This window comes from Dendrobates tinctorius, unplaced genomic scaffold (assembly GCF_039654945.1).
Source record: "Dendrobates tinctorius isolate UK_male_01 unplaced genomic scaffold, ASM3965494v1 ptg000155l, whole genome shotgun sequence".
Taxonomy (NCBI): Eukaryota; Metazoa; Chordata; class Amphibia; order Anura; family Dendrobatidae; genus Dendrobates; species Dendrobates tinctorius.
In genome coordinates this window covers 15055001-15082160 of record NW_027361822.1, presented here as the reverse complement: position 1 = coordinate 15082160, position 27160 = coordinate 15055001, and the positions used below count along the sequence as shown (strand labels likewise).

The window sequence follows — 27160 nt, the reverse complement described above, 5'->3', positions numbered from 1 at the left end:
CACATTTCACGTCCACATGTTTAGTATTACTGTAGCGATGACAGCTTGTCTAATTTATGGATGTGTGTCTCCAGAAGCATGAGCTGCGCACTACAACGTACTGGAGACAACAACAGCAGTTTGCAATTTTCAGTCAGCAACATCCACTGCTGCTTGTTTATGGAAAATACACAGTCAAATTCATCACTACACCTGTAGATACATTCAAAAAAGGGTATAATTTCCAAAATGGGGTCACTTGAAGGGGGATTCTGCACTTAAAGCAATTAGGGGCCCTGTATATGGAGTCCGCAAACTGTCCTAGCATTTAGGGGCTCTTTATAGGAAGTCTGTAAACTATTCTAAGAAAACCTTACCTCCAGAAGGCAAAGAGCGCTCCGTCTCTCCCGAACCTCGCCATTCGACTAAGCAAAACTACAGCCAGATATGGGGTATTGCCACGTTCACCAGAAATTGTGGGACAAATTTTGGTGCCATTTTTACCCATTTCCCAGAATGAAAATGTGAAATATGGGGCTAAAACAAAATTCAGTGGTAAAAATGGAATAATTGACCAATGGTATAAAATTAACAGAATGACTGTTGAAACTAAGTACAGGTGCTCGGTGCATTATGGTGGGGCCAAACATTCAAATACACCTTTCCACCTGCTCTTTTCCCCTCATGCTTCAACTCCCTATTCTTTGATTGACAGCTCTGATTTCATAGAGCCAATGAAGGGCAGGAAGGGGTTTTTGAAAACTTGGCACACCATGCTGGTATTTGGTTTCAACAGTTATTCTGTGCTGTGCTGACAGAGTCCCTTTAAAATTAAAGGCACAAAACATTATTGCATTTACCGTACGTTTGTTTTTTTTTATCAAAATTTTAAGTGTTTTGCACCTTTGTTTTGTTTGTGCCAAATTCAACTTTACATTATTGCTTTTTTAAAGTCTTATTTGATTACCTGTATTTTTTTGTATATTGCTACTGTGAGTTGGGTTTAGAGACTTCAGATGTTTGCCCGATTAGTAAGTTGCACCTTGTCAAAGTCACAAAATTTGTTCAAAAATGTACCCCAGTTCCCCACCTGAAGTGATTTTATGGACATCAGGAATTTTTGCAACATTTTGCGAAATGTGTGCGTTATCCATTAAAAGGTGACAAACTTGTTAAGGACAGGGTTAAAGACAAAATTTTGACTGGGCACAAAATTTATGGACCACATGCCATTTTGATAAATTTTGTGAGAAAAAAAAAAAAAAAAAGCGAATACCTGAAGTCAAAGAAATTGAGACAAAAAAAAATGATTTAAAAAAAAAATAGAATTTTAACTCTTCCATAATTGTTTTTCTTTTTCTTCCTTGGTATGAAAAATGTTGCATTGCACAAAAATGGTACTATTAATTCAACCTGTACAGCTTCATCTGTAGAAATATAAAGCGTTATGGATCTCAGAAAATGGCAACCCAAAAAAAATTAAGTGGTTTTTTTTGTATAAAGTAAAAATAAAACAAAATTTGGTGCCAATGTGATTGTATGCACCCGAAAGATAGAGAACATGTCAATTATACTTAAAGATAAATGGTGTTTAAAAGAAATGTAGACATGAAATCCAGAATTGCTGTTTTGTTTTTTTCATGCCGCCTTCAAACACAAAAAAGTGTAATTACGTTAAGTCTAATTGTCGTACATAATAAACAATGGTGCTAATACAACTTCAGCTTGTCCCAAAATAATACTTTGTCTCAAAATAAGCTTTTAGAACATGACAACACAAAAACAAATTATTATTTTTTTTTTTTTTCAAACAGTGAATTTATTGCACAGATAAAAAAAAGGAAGCTAAATACATATGGTGACGCCATAACTGTCCTGGGCCACAAAATTAAGTTAACACTATTTGCACAGTACGGTAAATAACGTGAAATTAAAAATGTAGAACAAAGACAGAATTGCAGGTTTTTTAATTTATTTCCTTAAACAATTGAAAATGTTAGTTAATTACATATACAAGGAAAACTAATAGTTATAGTTCACAGTGAAAAAAAACCCAACATAGAATATGCTTCCATAAACTCATAATAGGTCAGTGGTAATGTTAAATATCCAGTTCCAATGGTTGATCTATTGGTGTGTTACCTAATGCTTTTTGGAATACAGATACATAATTGCGCACAAACCTCAAGATGGGCCAGACAAAATTGTTGGCACATTTCCAAAAATGTGGTTAAACAACTTTGTTTCAAGAATGTGATGCTCAATCAAATTTGGCAAGAAACAGGTTTGGGCAATATGAAAATCACACCTGAAACCAGATAAAAAAGGAGAGAAGTTGACTCAATGTTTGCTCTGAGCATCTGCCACATTAAGCACGGAGAACAGAGAGAGGAGAAGAGAACTGTCTGAGGACTTGAGGTACCTAAATTGTTGAACAATATCAACAATCTCAAGGTTACAAGTTCCGCTCCACAGATCTTGATGTTCCCTTTTCCACAGTGCGCAGCATAATCAACATGTTTACAACCCATAGCACTGTAGCTAGTCTCCTTGGACGTGGACGGCAGAGAAAAATTGATGAAAGGTTGCAATGCAGTAAAGTCTTAAGGGTGGATAAGCAGCCTCAATTAAGTTCCAAAGAGTGTAAAGCTATCCTGCAGGCTCAGGGTGTATCTGTTGACATTTGAATGAAGTGAAACACTATGGCAGGAGACCAAAGAGGCCCTAACTGCTGATATAGAGACAAAAATTTAGCCTACAGTTTGCCAAAGTGTACATGCATAAGCAAAAATTTTTGTGGAAAGGCGTCTTGTGGACAAATGATACCAAGATGGAGCTTTTTGGTAAAGCATATCATTCTACTTTTCATGTTTTTGCACATTTTTCCTATGGACTTCACATCATTTTACTGTTTACAGAAAACAGAATGAAGCCTACAAAGAAAAGATCTTCGTACCTACAGTCAAATATGGTGGACTTTCAAAGATGTTTTGGGGTTGTTTTGCTGCCCCTGTCACTGGGTACCTTGACTTTGTGCAAGGCATCATGAAATCTGAAGATTACCAAAAGCTTTTGGGTCGCAATCTTGTGCCAAGCATCACAAAACTGGGTTTGTGTCCTAGGTCATGTATCTTCCAGCAGGACAATGACCCCAAACATACTTCAAGAAACACCCAGAAATGGATGGAAACAAAACGTTGTTGTGCTCTGAAGAGGGCAGCAATGAATTCTGGATCTAAATCTCATTGAACAATTGTGGAAAGATCTTAAAATTGCTGTTGAGTGAAGTCGCCCTTCAAATATGAGAGACATGCAGCAGTTTGCAAAAATAGAGTGGTCCTAAATTTCAGTTGGGAGGTGTAAGAAGCTTGTTGATGGTTATAGAAAGTGATTAATTGTAGTTATGTATTCCAAAGGATGTACAACCAAATATTAAGTTGGGGTGCCAATAATTTTTTCCTACCCATTTTTGGGGTTGTGCGAAATTGTGTTCAATTTGCCTTGTTTTTTTCCAGTGGTTACGGAAAGTATTCAGACCCCTTTAAATTTTTCACTCTTTGTTTCATTGCAGCCATTTGCTAAAAATCAAAAAAGTTCTTTTTTCCCCCCTCATTAATGTACATCATTAATGTACACTCTGCACCCCATCTTGACTGAAAAAAAAAAAAAAAGAAATGTTTGCAAATTTAAGAAAAACTAAAATATCACATGGTCATAAGTATTCAGACCCTTTGCTCAATATTGAGTAAAAGCACCCTTTTGAACTAGTACAGCCACGAGTCTTCTTGGGAATGAGGCAAAGAGTTTTTCACACCTGGATTTGGGGATCCTCTGCCATTCTTCTTTGCAGATCCTCTCCAGTTCCGTCAGGTTAGATGGTGAACATTGGTAGACAGCCATTTTCAGGTCTCTCCAGAGATGCTCAATTAGGTTTAGGTCAGGGCTCTGGCTGGGCCAGACAAGAACTGTCACAGAGTTGTTCTGAAGCCTTTGTTAATTTAGCTGTGTGCTTGGGGTCATTGTCTTGTTTGAAGGTGAACCTTCGGCCAAGTCTGAGGTCCAGAGCACTCTGGAACAGGTTTTCATCCAGGATCTCTGAACTTGGCTGCATTCATGTTTCCTTCAATTGCAACCAGTCTTCCTGTCCCTGCAGCCGAAAAAACACCCCCATAGCATGATGCTTCCACCACCATGTTTCACTGTTGGGATTGTATTGGGCGGGTGATGAGCAGTGCCTGGTTTTCTTCACACATACCGCTTAGAATTATCACCAAAAAGGTCTATCTTTGTCTCATCAAACCAGAGAATCTTATTTCTTATTTCTCATAGTCTGGGAGCCCTTCATGTGTTTTTTTAGCAAACTCTATGCGGGCTTTCATGTCTTGCACTGAGGACAGGCTTCCGTCAGGCCACTCTGCCATAAAGGCCCGACTGGTGGAGGGCTGCCGTGATAGTTGACTTTATGGAACTTTCTCCCATCTCCCTACTGCATCTGTGGAGCTCAGCCACAGTGATCTTGGGGTTCTTCTTTAACTCTCTCACCAAGGCTCTTCTCCCACGACTGCTCAGTTTGGCTGGACGTCCAGGTCTAGGAAGACTTCTGGTGGTCCCAAACTTCTCCCATTTAAGGATTGTGCTCTTGGGAACCTTGAGTACTGCAGAAATTCTTTTGTAACATTGGCCAGATCTGTGCCTTGCCACAATTCTGTCTGAGCTCCTTGGCCAGTTCCTTTGGAGTCATGATTCTCATTTGGTTTGACATGCCTGTGAGCTGTGAGTTCTTATATAGACAGGTGTGTGCCTTTACAAATCAAGTCCTATCAGTTTATTTAAATACAGCTGGACTCTAATGAAGGAGTAGAACAATCTCAAGGAGGATCACAAGGAAATGGACAGCAGGTGACTTAAATATGAGTGTCTGAGCAAAGGGTCTGAATACTTACGACCATGTGATATTTCAGTTTTTCTTTAATAAATTTGCAAAAATTTCTACATTTTTGTTTTTTTCAATCAAGATGGGGTGCAGAGTGTACATTAATGAGAAAAAAAATTAACTTTAAATTTTACCAAATGGCTGCAATGAAACAAAGAGTGAAAAATTTAAAGGGGATCTGCATACTTTCCATACCCACTGCATGTGTTCGAAAACTTCTATTGAGGTACAGTGCAAAGCTCAAAAGGGAAGAAGCGCCATATTGTTCACATTCTGCTGGACTGGTTTGAGCATGCCATTAGCACAGCCCCTGAGCCCCATGGCTGCAATGAAACAGAGTGAAAAATGTAAAGGGGTCTGAATACTTTCCCTACCACTGTATTTTTTTGTGCTGTTCCAATAAACACAAAGGAAATATACATATTTAACAAAACATTTGTAATTGCAAAAATTTTCTTTGAGAAATACTTCATTTTCTGTGATAATTTCAAGGGTGCTAAGACTTGTCCATGACAATTTATTAATAATTGTATACATTTCTTATTCATATTGTGTTTTAAACTGCTTTCCCTTTCTCGTGTATGATATGACTTTACTTTTAATGTGTCGATAAAACTAAAGTTCTTCAAAGCTTTTTTGCAAACTATTTTTTTTGTCTTTATGGCTGACAAGATTATATTTCCAGTTTAACATTTCCCACATCCAGTAAAAAAATGCCCATTCTTTGTGATGCTTCTTTGATAATTAACAAGATTTGACAGTTAGTCAATTTAATTTTCTTTCATAAATCAATACTACCCATAAAGATAAGAAGCATTGCAGTACAACTTTTTTTTTGCTACTCCTGGACTAATCATTCATTCTCAATTCACTGGTAAAATCTGTCTTCAATGCGCAGCATAAATGAGTACACCCCAACATATTTGTCAGAAAACTTTGTTTCCTTTGAGAAACAACATTTTCTATGGGTTGCCATACTACAAAATACTCCCACAAATAATTGCCATTGATTGCATACAAAATTTTGCATATCGTAATTATCATAACAAATTCATTGAAGTTCATGTTGCAATAATTATTACACCCCAATGAAAGTATAGGAGTAGAGTCAAAGTTTAGACTACAAAATTCTAATTAATTTCAACCACAAATAAGTCTAATTATTCATTAAACAAAGTGTCCAGCAGACAGTTGACTAAAAGGTCACTACTTAAAACTATTTTATGCTGCCATCGATGGCACCACATGGAAGAGAAATGTTACAAGCCCTGAGAAAGAAAATAATTTCTTTACAAAAGAAAGGTGAAGGTTCAAAGAAGATCAAAGCTTTATGAGTTGCTAGTGAGGACAAATGGACTAGCCATGAGGCAGAGTTTTCAAGAGGTCAAAAGACACAAAGGCACGTCAAATAAAGTGGGGGAAAAGTCCAGGGTCTGGTAACTAAAGTCAAAAAATGTCAAAGGCAAAAGAGGTTGTACAACCTGGTAGTCGAAAGGAAAATTCAAGGTCCAGCAACAAAAGATCAGAATATCAAAATACAGAGCACAGAGTAAGCATGCCACTGAGATGAAGCTACTATTTGCAATGATGTGAAATTGACAGCCAGTTAAATGGCCTGACAATTATCTGGAAAGGAAAACACCTGAAGGAAACCCAAAACACAACAGTGACAGTCCAGCTCACCCCTGCTATTCATAGGGCGACTGTGCTGTCACTCACAATGTCCCTAAAACACAACGAGTGGTGGAATCGTGACACATCACTTGTGATATACTGCAGCAAAAGTGATACAAAACAAAGATGGTTGCCATTCTATCAGTTAACACCTAAACAGAAGCATCTTCTAATGAGAAGGTTTGAATAAAATTTACATGTAAGTTCACTGCAATTAACTAAAGAAATAGAAAGCCAAGCTAGGATGAGTGTTTACCGTGACAATACGGAGTACACAGCATTGCTTACGGATGAAGCCTCTCCTTTAGCCCATGCACAAAAAAAAAGCCTGTCCGAAGTTAATCCATGCTGAAACATATGAAGATTACTGTGACTCTATACTCTGGAGGGATTAGTATTTATTTATAGAACACCATTGATTCCATGGTTCTGTACATGAGTGATGAGACAAAGACAATGTTTTTGAAACGGATGGCTTCAAAACTGCATGGCATCATAAAGGTGAGGAGTACAAAAAAAAAAATGCATGGTGCCTACAGTGAAACATGGTAGAGGCAGTGTTATTATGTGGGGCTGCAAGAGCAGTTAGTGTCCAGGAGCTACATTTTATTGATGGTATCATGAATTCACAGATGTACTACTCTATTTTGAAAATTAAAATGCAATCATCACTCCGTTCCTTTGGTAGATTTGCACCACTTTTCCAACATAACAATGGTGGAAAATACACACATAAGGCCATTGTTGCACTTATGTAGAATAGCAGGGTAAAAGTGATTTAGTGGCCAAATAGTTCTCGTGATCTTCATGAACTCAATTGAACACCTTTGGAAAATTCTGAAAAGACAAGTTGTCATCACTCTCCATTCAACATCTGGGTACTAAAAGAGATTGTTCTTGAAGAATGCAAAAAGATGTTACAATATGTCACCAACTTGTTAATTTCATGACAAGAAGATTTGGCGCTGCCCCAAAAAAATCATTCAAGTCATACAAAATACTACTAATTAGTAATTTTTTATATGGGGTGTATTTATTTTTTTAACTAATTTGAGTAAAACTGAAGATTTTGAAATTAAAGTTATACTATAAATTAAGGTGTTCTCACAAATTAGACACTACCGTCCTCATATTGTGGCTTTGGTGGAGACGCACCTGACCAGGGATACGGTTCGGTGGGTACAAAAACCCTTGGTGCAATGGTCTATACATGCTTTTCACACCAGCTATTCAAGGGGAGTTTCACTGTTAATTCATAAAGATGTTCGGTGGGAAGCCAGGGAGGCCCGGAAAGACCCTGAGGGACGATTTGTGTTTGTGCATGCGCTGATTAACTCTCAGAAATATGTTATTCTTTGTATTTATAATCCCCCTCCGGCCAATATATCAATTATTCAGAAGGCATTAATCTTTGCTCTGAATTACCCAGATGCGCATATCATTTGTATGGGAGATTTTAATTTGGTCATGAACAGCCATCTTGATAGATTGAGATTAGATGATGGAGTGCAGGGTGGGGTCCCCCTCCCCGGGCACATCCCAACTGTCACAATTCATAGCGGGTAGTGGGTGGCTGGATCTTTGGAGAGTGCGTCATCCAGAGACAAGGGAGTATACTTGCAATTCCTCCACTAAATGCTCTCTATCTCGAATAGACTACATTTTTGGGTCCAGCAGTCTGGCAGCATGGGTGGATGATATTAAGCATGGAGGTAGGGGGATTTCGGATCATAGCTCAGTTATTCTTAAGCTTAAATACGGGCCATCGACTAATAGGATAACATAGAAACTGAATCCTTTTTGGCTGAAATTGATAACATTCCCTGATAGAACGATAGATCAGTTACGTTGCTTCGTCTCGTCCCACCCTGAACCCCGAAATATTAATGTAGTTTGGGATACTCTTAAAGCCTATTTACGGGGCTGTTTATCCTCTACGATCTCTTATATTAAACGGGTGACATCGGAGGAGGATGGTGAGCGACGTCTGAAGGATTCAGAGGCAGCCTATATATCTGATCAAACTAACAGTAATAGGGTGGAGTGGCTGACTGCTCAAAGGTTATATGCTCAATATACGGACACCAAGACGAAACGTAAATTATTTTTTGCCCGGCAGTCTTATTTTGAGATGGGGAAATCAGGCAAGCAAATTTTTGGCTTACTTGGTACGACAGCATAATGCGACTAACACAATTCTACAGATTCGTGACTCGGGTGGTGCTTTGGTTTCCTCAACTGAGGGGATACTGAAATGCTTTTCTGATTATTATGGTTCACTATACAATTCTAAGACCGATGTGGATGGCCCGGAGTGTCTAAATTATTTGTCATATATGGAATTTCCTGTGCCAAGTCCTTCCCAACAGGCCTTTATGGATGCGGAGTTTACTCTGGAGGAGGTAGAGGACGCCATAAAAGACATGGCCTCCGGGAAGGCCCCTGGGCCGGATGGATTTCCTGTGTAATTATATAGGAAATACCAGGATATACTGGCACCTCTTTTGTGGAGTGTTTCGTGGGATCTGGGAGTGAGGACGCATGCCGGAGTCCTTTTATGAGGCCAATATAATAGTTCTTAAAAAGGAGGGGAAGGACCCTTTAGATTGTGGATCTTATAGGCCTATATCATTAGTAAATGTGGATTATAAAATTTTTACAAAAATTCTGGCCAAAAGAGCGAATTCAGTCATATTAGATCTCGTACACTCTGACCAAACGGGTTTTATGCCTGGCAAGAGGACCTCCATTAATATCAGACGAGTCCAGTCAGTGGTCCAATATAGTTCTTTGATTTCAGATAATGAATGGGCATTGGCATAGATGGATGCGGCCAAGGCCTTTGACTCTCTTGAATGGCCTTTTCTCCACGCATGTTTGCAGAAATATGGATTTGGTGATAGATTTCAAAAATGGGTCAGTGTTTTATACATGAAGTCCAAGGCCTGGGTCATCGTAAATAATTCCATATCTGAATCATTTTCACTGCATAGGGGAACTCGTCAGGGGTGTCCCCTTTCCCCGACCCTTTTGCTCTTGCTTTTGAGGCACTGGCAATTCGTATAAGATCTTCCCCTAACATTGCTGGTATAGAAATAGCAGGTTGGACGGACACCATAGGCCTATATGCTGACGATATGGTGATATTTATGGACAGAGCGGAGGAGACTTTGACAGGAGTAATCACCACTATAAATAAATTCAGCAAATAATCTGGCCTATATATAAATTGGGAGAAATCGGTTTTGATGCCTCTTTCCCACGCTCCAAGACTCTCTCCTTACTGCCCAATGTAACCAGCTTTAAATATTTGGGTGTTCATATTTCTCAGGGTAGTAAATTTGATCTGCAACTCAATATACAACCATTGCTTGAGACGGTCAAGGGTAAATTCGCGATCTGGGGTAAACTTCCACTGTCTGTAGCCGGACATATTAATTTAATTAAAATGATATTACTTCCCAAGCTTAGTTACTTTCTTCAACATGGGCACCACCACCGCACTAACTCCTTTTTTGCTAATCTGAATTCCCAAACCACATCCTTTATTTGGGGGAAAGCCAGGCCTAAACTTAAACTAACCATTCTACAGAGGCCCAAGAGGGGAGGGGGGGGCAGCGTTACCCGATTTCTTTTTATATTATTTGGCTGGACAGGCCAAGGTCATAAGTACGTGGATGCCTCGAGGTCATCTCCCAAATTCTGAGAGTCATCTACTTCATGCCGCACGGATTAGTTGCCCGCTGGGTTTCTTGGAAATGAGGAAAATAAATGTTTCGAGACTGCTACCTCTGCTTCTTCTGGCACGATCGATATGGAGACAGATTAAGGGGGTGGTTGGATTTGGGGATATTATAGCTGAAATGCCCCTGTGGAATGACTACCTCCCGGTGCTACTTGAACATCCATCCGCCGAGTTCTGGGTTCAGTATAGTGTCTCTACGATAGGTGATTTATACGATCATGGAACTTTGGTGTCCTTTGAGCAATTACAAGTTAATCGTAATGTCCCGAGATCCCAGTTTTCCGTTATTTACAACTCAGGTCAGCCTTTCAGTCGCACATGAGATGTATAGGTATAGTGTCATTTCGTCTCTACCTTTGATAGGGATCCTCAAATCACAGGGCCCTCAAGGCCTAATCTCCTCTCTCTATACATATATGTTGTCAGTGGGGACTGAATGTGCCTTAGATTACGTTAAAGAAATGGGAGAGGCTCATCCCGGATACACAGGATGAGGAATGGGAAGAAATCCTGGAGTCGCCAATCTGGGTATCTCCGTCTGCCAGCAACAGGATGATACAACTGTATATTATTAATCAATCATATTTGACTCCAATTCGACTCTTTAAGATGGGCCGATACCCATCATTGGAATGTTTGAGATGTCACTCAATAGATGCAGACTTTATCCATATGATTTGGTGCTGTCCTGTTGTTGCGCAATACTGGAGGGAGGTGACATCATTATTAACATCTTTAGTACAAACCCCTGTTCCCCTTGAGCCACTGATCTGTCTATTTGGAGTGTGGGATGAGGAGGCATGGGGTCATTATGTTGGGATTTTTCTACGGGAGACACTGTTTATGGCAAGGAAGTTACTAGCACTACGGTGGATGGGGGGGGTTCACCTCCTTCTCTTGGGTCCTGGATCACTTTGATAAATTCGATTATCCCATATGAACGTACGTTGTATCAAAATAGAGGATGCCCAGGTAAATTCGAAAAGATTTGGGAGAGGTGGAATTCCTCTCACCTCACTTTGCAGAGCAGAGATGTCGCACAGTAAACAGTTCATTATGTGGAAGTAGGCTGCGGAATAGTTTGTTTTTGTAGACGTAGGTAGGGTTTAGAAGCTAGGCAGGTTTCATTATTGGTATAATAACACAACGCTATTGTGATTCAATTGGTATTATGATATATATAGATATAATATATATCGTGATCTGGATTATCATCGCAGGTCCTGCCGGACTCACACCACGCTGACCGCGGGTGTCTACAATCTAAAATACGGCTGGTATGCTGACCGCCGTTGGACTGTGTCCACTTTGGTGAGCGATCATCTACGCTCTTTTCCCTGCTCTCACTCCATTCACGCGGGATCTATCACTATCGGAGAATTATCGGACGTTTGCCTGCACCTGGAGCCTGTTACCGCTGGCTTCTACCGCTTAAAAGTCAGCTCTCAGCGGTGAATCTACTGCTTAAAAGTCTGTTCACATTAGTGAACCACCGGGCGTTTCCCACTGCACTCCTATTCAGAGGTAATAGTCACAGTGGGGGTATGTGCAAGTTACATTTATAGCACTTTATGGTTCCCCCAGTGTGTTTGTGTCTGTTTTTATTTATGTCTGCATAGTTATATGGTAGGTGTTTTTAATTAACTATTAGAATGCAATACTGACCATGCTCTTAGTCACTAGAGTCTAACCCAGACACTTAACAATTTTTCTTTTTTTTTTTTTCATATGACTTTGCATTTTCAGATTTAAAACTTATGTTTTGCTATGTCTTTTTATAGTCTAGTCAGATCCATCAATATTCAGTATCTTCTAACATCTAATGCTTATGCGTTTACTGCCTTGATCCTACAGGTAACATTGAATATATATATATATATATATATTATATTTCATTCTCCATTGATTCACAGCGCGAGTATCATTTTGTTTAAATTGGTAATATGTTTTGCTTTATTTATATACAACTGATGCACACATTATGCTTCACATTTTCATGTTATCTGAGCATATGTATGTTTTGTATCAAGCTGAACATCATATACTAAATGTGTGTATTATATAACTGCCTATGGTTTAATAAACGAATTAAAAAAAAAAAAAAGTTATACTACTATTAACCTTAGTTTCATGTTGGGGGCTAAACAATTTCAAAACACAGTCTTGTCAAAATTTTAGAAATTGTTCTAGTGTTCAGAGAGATGTTGATTAAAATCTTACATTTCATAGGGGGTGTATTCATTTATGCAGAGCACTGTATATTTCAACTCACAGGGAATGAATTGACATTTGTTGTTTATAGAAGATTGTGGAGGGGGAAGGAACTACAGAGACAGACATTCTTAAAATGACACTTCACTGCAGTAACATTTTTCACATTTTGAAAGTAAAAAAGGTTCATACCCTGCGTGACTATGCTCATGTCTAATAAGATCTTTCTTTTAGATTAAACAATTTCCACTTTCTGAACACGAATATGGCTTCTCCCCGTGTGAGTTTTCTGATGAACAACAAGAGCTGATTTAATGCTAAAACATTTCCCACATTCTGAACATGAATATGGCTTCTCCCCTGTGTGAATTTTCTGATGTCTACAGAGATCTGATTTCCGTCTAAAACAATTCCCACATTCTAAACATGTAAATGGCTTCTCCCCTGTGTGTATTCGTTCATGCACAACAAGAGAAGATTTAATGCTAAAATGTTTCCCACATTCTGAACATGAATATGGCTTCTCCCGTGTGTGAATTCTCTGATGTATAACAAGATTGCATTTTACTTTAAAACCTTTCCCACATTCTGAACAAGAAAAAGGCTGCTCCCCAGTGTGGATTTTCTGATGAATTACAAGAGCAGATTTAACACCAAAACGTTTTCCACATTCTGAACATGAAAATGGCTTCTCCCCTGTGTGAATTCTACGATGTGCAACAAGATGCGATTTCTCATTAAAACTTTTCCCACATTCTAAACAGGAAAATGGCTTTTCCCCTGTATGACTTTTATGATGTCTAAGAAGACATGACTTACGGGTGAAACATTTCTCACATTCTGAACATGCAAATGTCTTCAGCCCTCCATGTGTTCTCTTTTTCTGTGTAACGAGATTTGATTCACCGCTATCACTTTTTGAACATTCTGAATATGAAATTAACTTCTTTGCAGTAATTTTTTGAACTTCATTTTCTGTTCTGTGGCTTTTATTTTGCTTAGCCATGTTTGACGATTTATAAGATAGCAACTGTTCGGAGGGATCAGATGATAAATCTTCACTGGGAACGGCTGATGGTATATCTGAAAACAAAGCATCCTCTTCATATGCATCTTGTGTGATATCATAATCCTCTGCTTCACAATCTGAAGATATCACTAACTTCCTGATACAATCATCTGCCAAGAACAAATTGGAATTTAATTATTCTCAAATATTATAAGTACAGGCCAGTTTAAATCTGTTAAATAAGCACTTATAAACTATACTAGACGTTCCATACTCATTTATTGGTCTGTTTACACAGTCTGCCAAGCAGTGATGGAACATAACGATCACTAAAACAGTTGGTCTGTCCCCACACAGTATCATTTTCTCGCAAGCAAATCCCATGTTTAAGCACTGCCATGATATTCCAATAACAATGATTTTTTTTTTACCATCATTAACCATCCGATCACCTGACAAATGTGTTTTGCTTGTTTGTAAGGTAATCATCAGCTTGTTTATACAGGTGGATAATCAGGTTGCGCATTTCTATGAATTCTAGTCTGATAATTATCTACTTATCTAAAATCAACAGTTGTGAACCTAATTTAAAGGCCTTTAGCTCGATCTTGCACCACAGCGACTTGATGGATGAACGTTCTGTAAGAAGATCGATTTTGTGCAAGCCTAGATAGATTCACCAAGGTCTTCTGTGCCGTTATCTTGATAGTATAAGGTCATCGGTTTGTGGGTCATTCGCTTCACCTTGTTCCTTCTATTCTTCCTACCATGATGTCCTTCTCCAGTGATTGCAGTCTTCATAAAATGTCTACAAAGAAGGCAAGTCACAGCTTGGTGATCCTTGCTTCGAGTGACATATCTGGCTTGATTTTGTTAGGAATCTGGTTTCTATCACGCCTATGCGGCAATCCAGATCCTCACATTTGTCTCCAGAGGCTAAGTCCTTCTTCCCAGCTTCTGAGCATGCTCATGGGACGAGCTCCCATTGGAGTTCAGGAGTCAGGTGCTCAGGTCCTGCTCCTGATTCCATTGGTTCTGCTCAAGGCTCTGGAGATTTCCGGCAGGTCCCGTACGCTATAAAAAGTGCGCATGGCCGTTCCGCCATGCGCTAGTATTTCATACTTGCTGCTGTGTTTGCTGATGGATGCTTGGACTGGTGAATGACTCATTAAATACCCCCTTCCTTGGTTATTACGTATGTGTGAGTGATTGTGTTCAGCCAGTATTAGCACCAGCGCGCCCAAGCTTCAGCCTTGCCAGCAGCTAAGCGTCCTGCATCGCGCTGCCAGCGTAGCGGTGCCTTTTCTGCGGCTCCGTTCTCGCCGCGCTGTGGCAGCAGCTGTTCGGGCGTTCGCAGTTGCGACGACCCACATCCTATTTTTACGGTAGGTCTAGAGGGGATAGTCCTGGTGTTTAAGGCTATTTCTGTGACCTCTAATACCGTGTCCACATCGCTAAAGTCTGTGACCCTATACAGACTCAGCGTTATTTATGTTTTTGTTGGCAGCTCTGTGCATATAACAAAGTCTTCTTTAGTGCACTGGGTGCAGCTAAAACCCTGTGCACATTACTGCCTGAGTGCCCTGCCTCTTTTAGGAGCGGTTACTCCATCTACCGCATGGTGGACCCCGAGCGGTGAACGCACTTTATTTTAATTTTATTTAGTGCGTTCCACCGCTCATAACATAATACAAGCGCCAGGGTCTGGCTGGAGAAGGCAGATCAGCAGCAATTGTTGCAATGTGTGCGACAGATCGAGGTTCGCTTGGCTACCCTTGAGAGGGCCCTCGCAGCTTCGCAAGTAACAGATGCTGCTGTTCAGGCACTCACAGATGCGGTAGGGCGTATGTCCATGTCCGCCCTTGCGCCGACAGTTACCCGCCTCCCGTTACCTGAGAAATATTCTGGGGATGGCTCCTCTTGTAGAGGTTTTATCAGTCAGTGCTCGATCCACCTGGAGCTGCTGGCTGTGCAATTCCCTACGGAGCGGGCCAAAGTGGCCTTCATTATATCTCTACTGTCGGGCAAGGCGCTGGAATGGGCTACGTCGCTATGGGAACGTGGTGTCCCCGAGATTCGGACCGCTGCCAACTTGCTAACTGCCATCAGGCAGGTATTTCTCGGTCTGTGGGTCACGCACGACACGTCTCTGCAGCTACTCGCCCTTACCCAGGGGGTCACTCTTGGTTAGCCAGTATGCCGTTCGTTTTCGGACACTGGCGTCCGAGTTGGAATGGTCTGACAAGGTCCTTATCCCCGTTTTTTTTTTAGGTTTAGCAGAGCACGTGAAGGATGCTCTCTCCACTAGAGAGATCCCCACCAGCTTGGAGGAGTTGATTTCCGCTTCCTCACGTATCGACCTCCGTTTTTCGGAGCGCAGTATGGAGCGGGCTCACTCCAAGCGAAGAGCTGTTTCAGCTCCTAAATTTTTCGAACCTCTTGAGCTGTCAGAGCCAGAGGTCTTACCCCCTGAGACCATGGAGGTGTCTCGTACTAATTTTAATACGGACTCAGACCAGGAATCCGTTTGCGGTTGTCACCACGTATGTGCGGTTTCTCCGGAAGTCAGCTCCCCGCAATGGTCAGAGTCTGAGCCGGTTGTCGAGACCTTTGACCCTCCTCATCTTAGGGCTCAGGTACTCGCCTGGGCGCATGACTCCAATGTGTCTCGAAGCTCTTGGCCGGAGCGTAGTGGTGGCCCCATAGAGCTTGGGACATCAAAAAATTTATCCAGGCCTGTACCTCTTTTGCTCAGGACACCCTTCCTAGGCGGAGACCAGTGACGGTCGCCGATTCACGGCGGCGCTCTGCTACAGCGCCCGCTCCCGTTATTTCTCAGGTTTCCCTTCTGAAACCTGGTGACCTTGATTCCACTAATGCCATCCAAGTGTCCCAGTTCACGGTAACACCTACCAGGACACTAAGCTAGCCTTTGGACGAGTTTGAGCCCTATGCCACTGTTGGGCACGGGATGGCGGACCGGAGGTTTCAGGGAGGAGGGGGACCTAGGAGGGGGGGGGGTGATGTTAGGAATCTGGTTTCTATCATGCCTATGCGGCAATACAAATCCTCACATTTGTCTCCAGAGGCTAAGTCCTTCTTCCCAGCTTCTGAGCATGCTCATGGGATGAGCTTCCATTGGAGTTCAGGAGTCATGTGCTCAGGTCCTGCTCCTGATTCCATTGGTTCTGCTCAAGGCTCTGGAGATTTCCGGCAGGTCCCGTACGCTATAAAAAGTGCGCATGGCCGTTCCGCCATGCGCTAGTATTTCATACTTGCTGCTGTGTTTGCTGATGGATGCTTGGACTGGTGAATGACTCATTAAATACCCCCTTCCTTGGTTATTACGTATGTGTGAGTGATTGTGTTCAGCCAGTATTAGCGCCAGCGCGCCCAAGCTTCAGCCTTGCCAGCAGCTAAGCGTCCTGCATCGCGCTGCCAGCGTAGCGGTGCCTTTTCTGTGGCTCAGTTCTCGCCGCGCTGCGGTAGCAGCTGTTCGGGCGTTTGCAGTTGCGACGACCCGCATCCTATTTTTACAGTAGGTCTAGAGGGGATAGTCCTGGTGGTTAAGGCTGTTTCTGTGACCTCTAATACCGTGTCCACATCACTGAAGTCTGTGACCCTATACAGACTCAGCGTTATTTATGTTTTTGTTGGCAGCTCTGTGCATATAACAGAGTCTGCTTTAGTGCACTGGGTGCAGCTAAAACCCTGTGCACATTACCGCCTGAGTGCCCTGCCTCTTTTAGCAGCGGTTACTCCATCTACCGCACGGTGGACCCCGAGCGGTGAATGCACTTTATTTTAATTTTATTTAGTGCGTTCCACCGCTCATTTTTTTTTTTTGCCATCCATGGCATTGACAACAGGCTTCTCCAGCACCAAATTTCAAAAGACTTTGATTCTTCTTCTGTCCTGTTTCTTTATCATCCAGGTTTCCCCATTACCACAGAAAGAACCAAACTACACTGCTCAAAAAAATAAAGGGAACACTTAAACAACGGAATATAACTCCAAGTAAATCAAACGTCTGTGAAATCAAACTGTCCACTTACGAAGCAACACTGATTGACAATCAATTTCACATGCTGTTGTGCAAATGGAATAGACAACAGATGGAAATTATTGGCAATTATCAAGATACCCTAAATAAAGGAGTGGTTCTGCAGGTGGGGACCACAGTCCACATGTCAGTACCAATGCTTTCTGGCTGATGTTTTGGTCACTTTTGAATGTTGGTTGTGCTTTCACACTCATGGTAGCATGAGAGGGACTCTACAACCAACACAAGTGGCTCAGGTGGTGCAGCTCATCCAGGAAGCCACATCAATGCAAGCTGTGGCAAGAAGGTTTGCTGTTGTGAATTCGCTTTCTGGCCTCCCTCTGGTTATTACTGAAGGTAGTGGAGCTGGTCTGGTTGACAGAGGGGTTGCAAGTTCTCTTTCTGGGCTTCCTCTGGTGGTTACTGGAGGTAATGGAGCTGATCTGATTGACAGAGGCTTGCCACCTGATAATGAGGATGACAATTGGAGATCTGGGGTTTCAGATTGGGATTTAAGACAGCTGACTCCCTCTATCCCTGCTGGTGATTTTCTTCCTGTGCCTCCTGAGGTCTGATGTCTCCAGCTCTGTCCCTGCATGTTCAGCTAAGTGGTTCATTTGCTATTCTGTTTGCATTTGATCTGGTTTTGTCCCTGTTTTGTGTGGGTCAGCCAGCTCCGGCAGGGGCTGTGCTGAATCACCGCCCATATGCTACTGCCAGTTTGTTTTGTGCCCTATTAGATTGGTATATTCTGAAAGCAGAGCAAAAAAAAAAAAAGACCAGAGTGCTGATATAGTAGGGGGCAAAGTCGTGCGACTTCAGTGTTTTTGTGCATCAGACGTGTTGGACTTTTTGCAGGGTTTTTTGCGTGATTGCAGATAGTGTCTTTCATTTCCTGTCCTGTCTAGTCAGTGTGGGCCCCATCATATGCTCAGTCTATTTTCCTGCCTGCGTTTGTGTTTTCATCTTGTCTCACCGACAATATATGTTTGGGGACTATCTATTCCTTTGGGGTCTGCTCTGGGGCAGTTTAGATTTCCCCTTTCTTGCTTTAGGCTTAGTTAGCTCTCTGGCTGTGCCGAGGCATCTAGGATCATCGTAGGTAAGCTCCACAGCTACTGCTAGTGGTGTGGATAGGATCAGGGGTCTGCAATCCGTTTAGTTATCAACCTCTCTGGTTTTCTGAGGCTTAGCCTGGGCCTGCTCTCCTCCTCGGTGACCCATTCATAACAGTTTGCTGTGTCTGTCGGCGTAGTGTCCAGACGCTGGAGGCGCTACCAGGAGACAGGCCAGTACACCAGGAGATGTGGAGGGGGCCATAGGAGGGCAACAACCCTGCAGCAGAATCGCTACCTCTGCCTTTGTGCAAGGAGGAACAGGAGGAGCACTGCCAGAGCCCTGCAAAATGACCTCCAGCAGGCCACAAATGGGCATATGTCTGCACAAATGATTAGAAACCGAATCCATGAGGATGGTCTGAGGGCCCGATGTCCACAGATGGGGGTTGTGCTCACAGCCCAACACCGTGCAGGATGCTTGGCATTTGCCACAGAACACCAGGAATGGCACATTTGCCACTGGAGCCTTGCGCTCTTCACAGATGAAAGCAGGTTCACACTGAGCACATGTGACAGAGTCTGTAGACGCTGTAGAGAGCAATCTGCTGCCTACAACATCCTTCAGCATGACTGGTTTGGCAGTGGGTCAGTAATGGTGTGGGGTGGCATTTCTTTGCAGGGCCGCACAGCCCTCCATGTGCTCGCCAGAGGTAGCCTGATTTCCATTAGGTACCGAGATGAGATCCTCAGACACCTTGTGAGACCATATGCTGGTGCGGTTGGCCCTGTGTTTCTCCTAGTGAAGGACAATGCCAGACCTCATGTGGCTGGAGTGTGTCAGCAGTTCCTGCAAGATGAAGGCGTTGAAGCTATGGACTGTCCCACCCTTCCCCAGACCTGAATCCGATTGAGCACATCTGGGACAACATGTCTCACTCCATCCACCAATGTCACGTTGCACCACAGACTGTCCAGGAGTTGCCGGATGCTTTAGTCCAGGTCTGGGAGGAGATCCCTCAGGAGACCATACGCCACCTCATCAGGAGCATGCCCAGGCGTTGTACAGTATGGAGGCCACACACAATACTGAGCATCTTTTCCTTGTCATGAGGCATTTCCACTGAAGTTGGACCAGCCTGTAATTTGATTTTCCACTTTGATTTTGAGTATCATTCTAAATCCAGACCTCCATGGGATATTCATTTTGATTTACATTGATAATTGTTATGTTTTATTGTTCTGAACACATTCCACTATGCAATGAATAAAAATTTGCAACTGGAATATTTCAATCAGAGATATCTAGGATGTGGTACTTTAGTGTTCCCTTTATTTTTTTGAGCAGTGTATATTCAAGCCGTGTCTTCATCACCAGTGAAATGTTCCTCAGTTTGCAGAACTTGTCCAGTGACTTCATTGTTGATTTGCCCATAGCTATTCTCCTATTGACTTCCAATGTCATCGCTTCCTCTTCAGTTATGATAGATTCAAGTAAGTTGAAGTCCTTTACAACTTCCAAATGTGTCCAGGTTGTAACTGGCAGTAGTCAGTATCTGTTTCTTCTTTGTGTTGAGCAGCAGTCCCATCTTGACATTACATAATAAGTCCCTTCATTCCATCTATGCTTGTTGTTAGGGTCCCGTTTCACTTAGCGACGCACCAGCGATCCCGACAATGATACGACCTGGTAAGGATCACTGGTGCATCGCTAAATAGTCGCTAGTAAGCTGCCAAACAGGCAGATCTCTTCAGCGACGATCCAGGGGTCGTTGGTACCTTGTCACACAGCAGCTTTTGACGATTCCCGCCTGCGTCCCCGAGTTCTGCGTCGCCAGAGGTTGCTCGTCGGGGTCAAGTACAGCAATGCACGCTGGCCAGCGGGACACCGACGATGAAAAAATGGCCCAGGACATTTGAGCACGATCAGCGATATCCAGCAGGGGGGGCCGGTCGCCGCTATGTGTCACATTTAGCGAGATCGCTGGCGAGGTCGCTGTTGCGTCACAGAATCGGTGACGCTTCAGCGATCTCTCTATGTGAGACGGTGGCTTTACAGTTGTGAAACTAGAGATCACAAAATAAAAGTCAACCTCAGTTCAATGCCACCTTTCAGGGCTAACATCTGAAGGCCACAGATTACTGATCTGGCTGATGGACCAGGTCCTGAAAATTAATTTCCATAAACACTATATGACATTAAATAATACCTTCTTTAATGCCCAAAAATCATAGTTTCATTTTTTGTGCCCCCAAAATTATAATACCCCCCTGCAAAGATAGAGGTATACTGTAAAACCTACAATCATTTAACTTTTTGATGCCCTTGCTGCCTGGCAGTGCAACACGTGGCAGTACACATATCATGAATCCTTCACACCTGTCTGCTCCTTCAGACTGAGATATTAACGAGTATGAGACTGGGGATGGGGTTACTACTTACCTGGTTCTTCATCTGTAAGAATTTCTTCTTTACACCGCACATCACTCAAGTTTGTCTCTGAAGTATTAATATTTGTTAGATGTTCACCCTGTAACATATATTGTAAAAGTCACAGACAGATAGAGAAGTCACATCTATGATGAATTCATGATGACCTTTCTCATTACACAAGTATAAAACATACAATACCGGTGGATAAAACAAGACTAAACACAAGACCTTCACAGCCGTCTACACATCATAGGGGAGATCTCATGACACCTTCTCTCCATCTACCTGATGATCCTGAGAAACATTGAGATTTTCTTCTGAACAGTCCTGGGGAAAAAAAGGACGGGGACATCTCTCTTGTGTTGTCCTCTTACTGGATAGAGCTGTAGGAAACACATACACGGACTGAATTCATTCTTTACATACATATAATTATAGGCTGTGTGTATTTAGTCCTGTCTATTACCTGGTGATGTGAGGGGCTGGGGAACCTCCATCATGACGTCCTTGTACTGATCTTTGTGTCCTTCTAAATATTCCCATTCCTCCATTGAGAAATAGATGGCGACATCCTGAGACCTTATAGGAACCTGATACATACAATAATACCGTCATCTCCCCCAATTCCTTTATAGCATTACTGTATAATGTCCCAGCATTCCCAGCAGTGTCACCTCTCCAGTCAGCAGCTCAATTATCTTGTAGGTGAGTTCTAGGATCTTCTGGTCACTGATGTCCTCATGGATCAAAGGGTGAGGTGGAGGCCCTGTGATTGGGCTCAGGGGTGTTTTCCCTCCCTCAGACACAGGGGCCTGACAGCGCTCACTAGAGGTCTTCTTCACTACTGTGTAATCCTGGATATGGAGAAACAAATTAATAAATATCACTACAGACATTTCCAGAGTCCTCACCTCTCCAGTTCTGTCCATCTGTTATTCCCGTAGATAAGAATGATGTAATGTGACGTCATCAGAATCTCTCCTGAAAACGCATTTATTCAGACTGGCCTACCACCTCAACACATTAACCTAATCTATCCCTGTGTGGCACAGCCTAAAGTTTTACCATAACCAGGTTCCCCGCATCATGTTCCCACATGCTTTATGCATCCATTAGCCCTCTGTGTCTGTACTGTTACACACTTAACATTATGGCTGGTCCATACAATCAGGGCAACTGTTACCACCCACCTTTCGTGTCTCCCTTTTTCCCTCATAGATTGTAAGCTTGCGAGCAGGGCCCTCATTCCTCTTGGTATCTGTTATGATCTATGTGATTATTGTTATTCTGTAATGTCTATTCTCTGTACAAGTCCCCTCTGAAATGTAACGTGCTGCGGAATATGTCGGTGCTATAGAAATAAAATGTATTATTATTATCTCTCACCTCTCCAGTAAGCCGAAAGAGGATCTCTAGGGTGAGGTGTAATATCTTCTCTGCCATCAACTCCTTGTCGTTATCCATCCTTGATGGGTCAATCAGGAAAATTCTCTTACGTAGAAGAGCTTAATTGAGTGGATCCGATATAATAGGGACCTTAAAGGGTAAAAGATGGAAAATCATAAAGGATCCCATGTAATAATACAATTACTGGAGATAAGGGGAAACATGTGAGGAGATATAATAGGTAGATGTTGTAGTCTCTCTCTTAGCATAAAATGGAATACAAGTTTAATTTTTTTTCATGGCAGCTCCTCCATGATTGAGGACAAGTGTTGTTATATCTTCAACATGAACACAACAATTAATCATTGGTCACAGTGATGTTTACAGTACATATGGAGACCATCATGAGCCAAAAACATTACATCATACATTGTGGCATCACTGCTGCAACCAAAATTGCAGTTGCAGTGATGACCCACTTGTAAAATAAAGATAGAAACTACTGGGGCACACGTCTTAATCCTTTAATTTGGGTTTTTCATGTAGTCCCAATGGCACAGGTATATAAAATCCAGCCCCTTACCATTCAGTCTACCTTTACTTTGCCAAAACGGCTAATTTTTTTTTTTTTTTTTTTTTAAGAGTTCACCGAATTCCAGCTTGGACCTGTACCAGGATGCCAGTTGATTATATTTCTTCCATCCTAAATATTTTACCATCACCTATGAGTTATATTATTGAGAAGTGGAAGGAACCACAGCAACTCAGCCACGTAAAGTTAGAGCAATGTCATCAATTGCTGAGGAGCAGATACATTGTACATTTAGCCTAGGGACAGTTGCAGGAGCAGGGAGAGTGGTAGAATAAAGGCTCAAGGCAGGGCTGAGTGCTTCACAGTCCGTTTCTAAATATACAGGTGCTGGATGTGACCAGATTTTCATTTTTTTTTTTTTGGGGGGGGGGGGGGGGGGGGGAGTGCAAAACTTTTGTCATCAAGAGTATTACGTGACTTGGGCTACATATCGATGATATATAACACTACCAAAAGGAGTTAAAATTTGTTCTGTGTTCAATTAGTCATCCATATAGTGTAACTTGATTAGCGGGCGACAAATACAGAACTACGCAAGACTCAAGTGAGTGACAAGAGCGGAATTGGACCTAGAGGAAGTTGGCACAACAGCAGAGTTGGCAGGAGTCTGTGGGCCAGATCCGGCCACTTTCCCGGAATCACTGTCCTGAAACCAGACTGGAGCCTTCAGCACTGAGGTTCTTGTGGACTGCTGATCAGAGAACCAGAATCAAGGAACTGGTGAGTGGACTGCGGGGTCTTGGCTGGTCAGAAGAGACAAAGTGACGAGCCAGGGTTGGAGAAATCCTATAGGGCCCGCTATATGAAAGGTACCGACAGTTGGCATAACGGGGTGTGATCGGTACGTACGACTGGCAGCTGAGAAGGGGATCCATTGAAGAGTTTAGGACCTGTCATCACACTTCGTTCAACCATTGGGCAGTAGAGATGGAACACTTGCTCTAAAGGCTGCAAGAGCTGACTACTGGAACCAGGGTCATGTTCCTCAAAATGGATGGTCAAAAATCGCTGGTATGCGGTTGGTGTGATCCCAGAAGGAAGGGAGCAGGATGAACCCTTCTTGAGGAATGAACGGGCCAGGGAGCGGCTTCTTGGAAAACAAAAAGATCATGAAATATTTCTGGATTCAATTACTCATCCATATACAGTTGTGGTCAGAAGTATTGACACCCCTGCAATTCTGTCAGATAATAATACTCAGTTTCTTCCTGAAAATGATTGCAATCACAAATTCTTTGGTATTATTATCTTCATTTAATTTGTCTTAAATGAAAAACCACAAAAGAGAATGAAGCAAAAAATTGATCATTTCACACAAAACTCCAAAAATGGGCCAGACAAAAGTATTGGCACCCTCAGCCTAATACTTGGTTGCACAACCTTTAGCCAAAATAACTGCGACCAACCGCTTCCGGTAACCATCAATGAGTTTCTTACAATGCTCTGCTGGAATTTTAGACCATTCTTCTTTGGCAAACTGCTCCAGGTCCCTGATATTTGAAGGGTGCCTTCTCCAAACTGCCATTTTTAGATCTCTCCACAGGTGTTCTATGGGATTCAGGTCTGGACTCATTGCTGGCCACCTTAGAAGTCTCCAGTGCTTTCTCTCAAACCATTTTCTAGTGCTTTTTGAAGTGTGTTTTGGGTCATTGTCCTGCTGGAAGACCCATGACCGCTGAGGGAGACCCAGCTTTCTCACACTGGGCCCTACATTATGCTGCAAAATTTGTTGGTAGTCTTCAGACTTCATAATGCCATGCGCACGGTCAAGCAGTCCAGTGCCAGAGGCAGCAAAGCAACCCCAAAACATCAGGGAACCTCCGCCATGTTTGACTGTAGGGACCGTGTTCTTTTCTTTGAATGCCTCTCTTTTTCTCCTGTAAACTCTATGTTGATGCCTTTGCCCAAAAAGCTCTACTTTTGTCTCATCTGACCAGAGAACATTCTTCCAAAACGTTTTAGGCTTTTTCAGGTAAGTTTTGGCAAACTCCAGCCTGGCTTTTTTATGTCTCGGGGTAAGAAGTGGGGTCTTCCTGGGTCTCCTACCATACAGTGCCTTTTCATTCAGACGCCGACGGATAGTATGGGTTGACACTGTTGTACCCTCGGACTGCAGGGCAGCTTGAACTTGTTTGGATGTTAGTCGAGGTTCTTTATCCAACATCCGCACAATCTTGCGTTGAAATCTCTTGTTAATTTTTCTTTTCTGTCCACATCTAGGGAGGTTAGCCACAGTGCCATGGGCTTTAAACTTCTTGATGACACTGCGCACAGTAGGCACAGGAACATTCAGGTCTTTGGAGATGGACTTGTAGCCTTGAGATTGCTCATGCTTCCTCACAATTTGGTTTCTCAAGTCCTCAGACAGTTCTTTGGTCTTCTTTCTTTTCTCCATGCTCAATGTGGTACACACAAGGACACAGGACAGAGGTTGAGTCAACTTTAATCCATGTCAACTGGCTGCAAGTGTGATTTAGTTATTGCCAACACCTGTTAGGTGCCACAGGTAAGTTACAGGTGCTGTTAATTACACAAGTTAGAGAAGCATCACATGATTTTTCGAACAGTGCCAATACTTTTGTCCACCCTCTTTTTTATGTTTGGAGTGGAATTATATCCAATTTGGCTTTAGGACAATTCTTTTTGTGTTTTTTCATTTAACCCCTTAATGTCCAATGACGGACACAGTCCGTCATCAGACATTTCCCCTGCTTTGATGAGGGCTCCGGCGCTGAGCCCGCATCAAAGCCGGGACATGTCAGCTGTTATGAACAGCTGACATGTGCCCGCAATAGGCGCGAGCGGAATCGCCGTCCGCCCGCGCCTATTAACTAGTTAAATGCCGCTGTCAAAGCTGACAGCGTGCATTTAAATAGCATTTCCGGCCGCCGTGCCGGAAACGACGTCACCGCCGACCCCCCGTCACGTGATCGGGGGTCGGCGTCGTGTTGCCTGGACAACCAGAGGTCTCTATGAGACCTCTATGGTTGTTCCAGGCATATGGCTTTCAGCGCCACCCGGTGGTCGGCACTGAAAGCACAGCAGTAAATCTGCCACATATGGACGATCTGCTCATCGCCCATATGTAGCAGAGCCGATCGGGTTGCGCAAGCTTCTAGCCTCCTATGGAGGCTATTGAAGCATGCCAAAAGTAAAAAAAAAAAAAAGTTTAAAAATAAAAAAAAAATTAAAAAAACCTAAAAGTTCAAATCACCCCCCTTTCGCCCCAATTAAAATAAAACAGTAAAAAAAAAATCCCACATACACATATTAGGTATCGCCGCATTCAGAATCGCCCAATCAATAAAAAAAAAAGCATTAACCCGATCGCTAAACGGCGTAGCGAGAAAAAAATTAAAAACGCCAGAATTACGTTTTTTTGGTCACCAAGACATTGCATAAAATGCAATAACGGGCGATCAAAAGAACGTATCTGCACAAAAGTTATATCATTAAAAACGTGAGTCCGGCATGGAAAAAATAAGCCCTCACCCGACCCCAGATCATGAAAAATGGAGACGCTACGGGTCTCGGAAAATTGTGCAAATTTTTTTTTTTTTTTTTTTTTTTTAGCAAACTTTGGAATTTTTTTTCACCACTTAGATAAAAGAGGACATAGACATGTTTGGTGTCTATGAACTTGTAATGACCTGGAGAATCATAATGGCAGGTGAGATTTAGCATCTAGTGAACCTAACAAAAAAGCCAAGCAAAAAACAAGTGTGGGATTGCACTTTTTTTTGCAATTTCACTGCACTTGGAATTTTTTTCCCGTTTTCGAGTACATGATATGGTAAAACCAATGATGTCATTTAAAAGTACAACTCGTCCCGCAAAAAATAAGCCCTCATATGGCCATATAGACGGAAAAATAAAAAAGTTATGGCTCTGGAAAGAAGGGGAGGGAAAAATGAAAATGTAAAACCAAAAATACCCCTGATCATTAAGGGGTTAAGACAAATTAAATGAAGATAATAATACCAAAGAATTTGTGTTTGCAATCATTTTCAGGAAGAAAATTGCAGGGGTGTCAATACTTTTGGCCACAACTGTACCATTACATTCTTTGGGGTAAATTTTGGTGGTATCGAACCCTAAAA

The 27160-nt window shown here is 42.3% G+C and overlaps 1 protein-coding gene across 1 annotated transcript in view; it reads right to left on the bottom strand.

Annotated features, from left to right (window-relative positions):
- Positions 1–1934: 1934 nt before the first annotated feature.
- Positions 1935–27160, bottom strand: part of LOC141051091 (gastrula zinc finger protein XlCGF66.1-like) — a 30432-nt gene continuing 5206 nt past the window's right edge. Inside the window, exons 2-7 of the mRNA XM_073547957.1 lie at positions 22469–22618; positions 21757–21936; positions 21549–21672; positions 21368–21465; positions 21092–21179; positions 1935–13721 (exon numbers count right to left, since the gene is read on the bottom strand). Coding sequence (XP_073404058.1) covers positions 12778–13721; positions 21092–21179; positions 21368–21465; positions 21549–21672; positions 21757–21936; positions 22469–22546 — 1512 coding nt within the window. The 5' untranslated portion in view covers positions 22547–22618 and the 3' untranslated portion in view covers positions 1935–12777. The remainder of the gene's footprint in view (positions 13722–21091; positions 21180–21367; positions 21466–21548; positions 21673–21756; positions 21937–22468; positions 22619–27160) is intronic.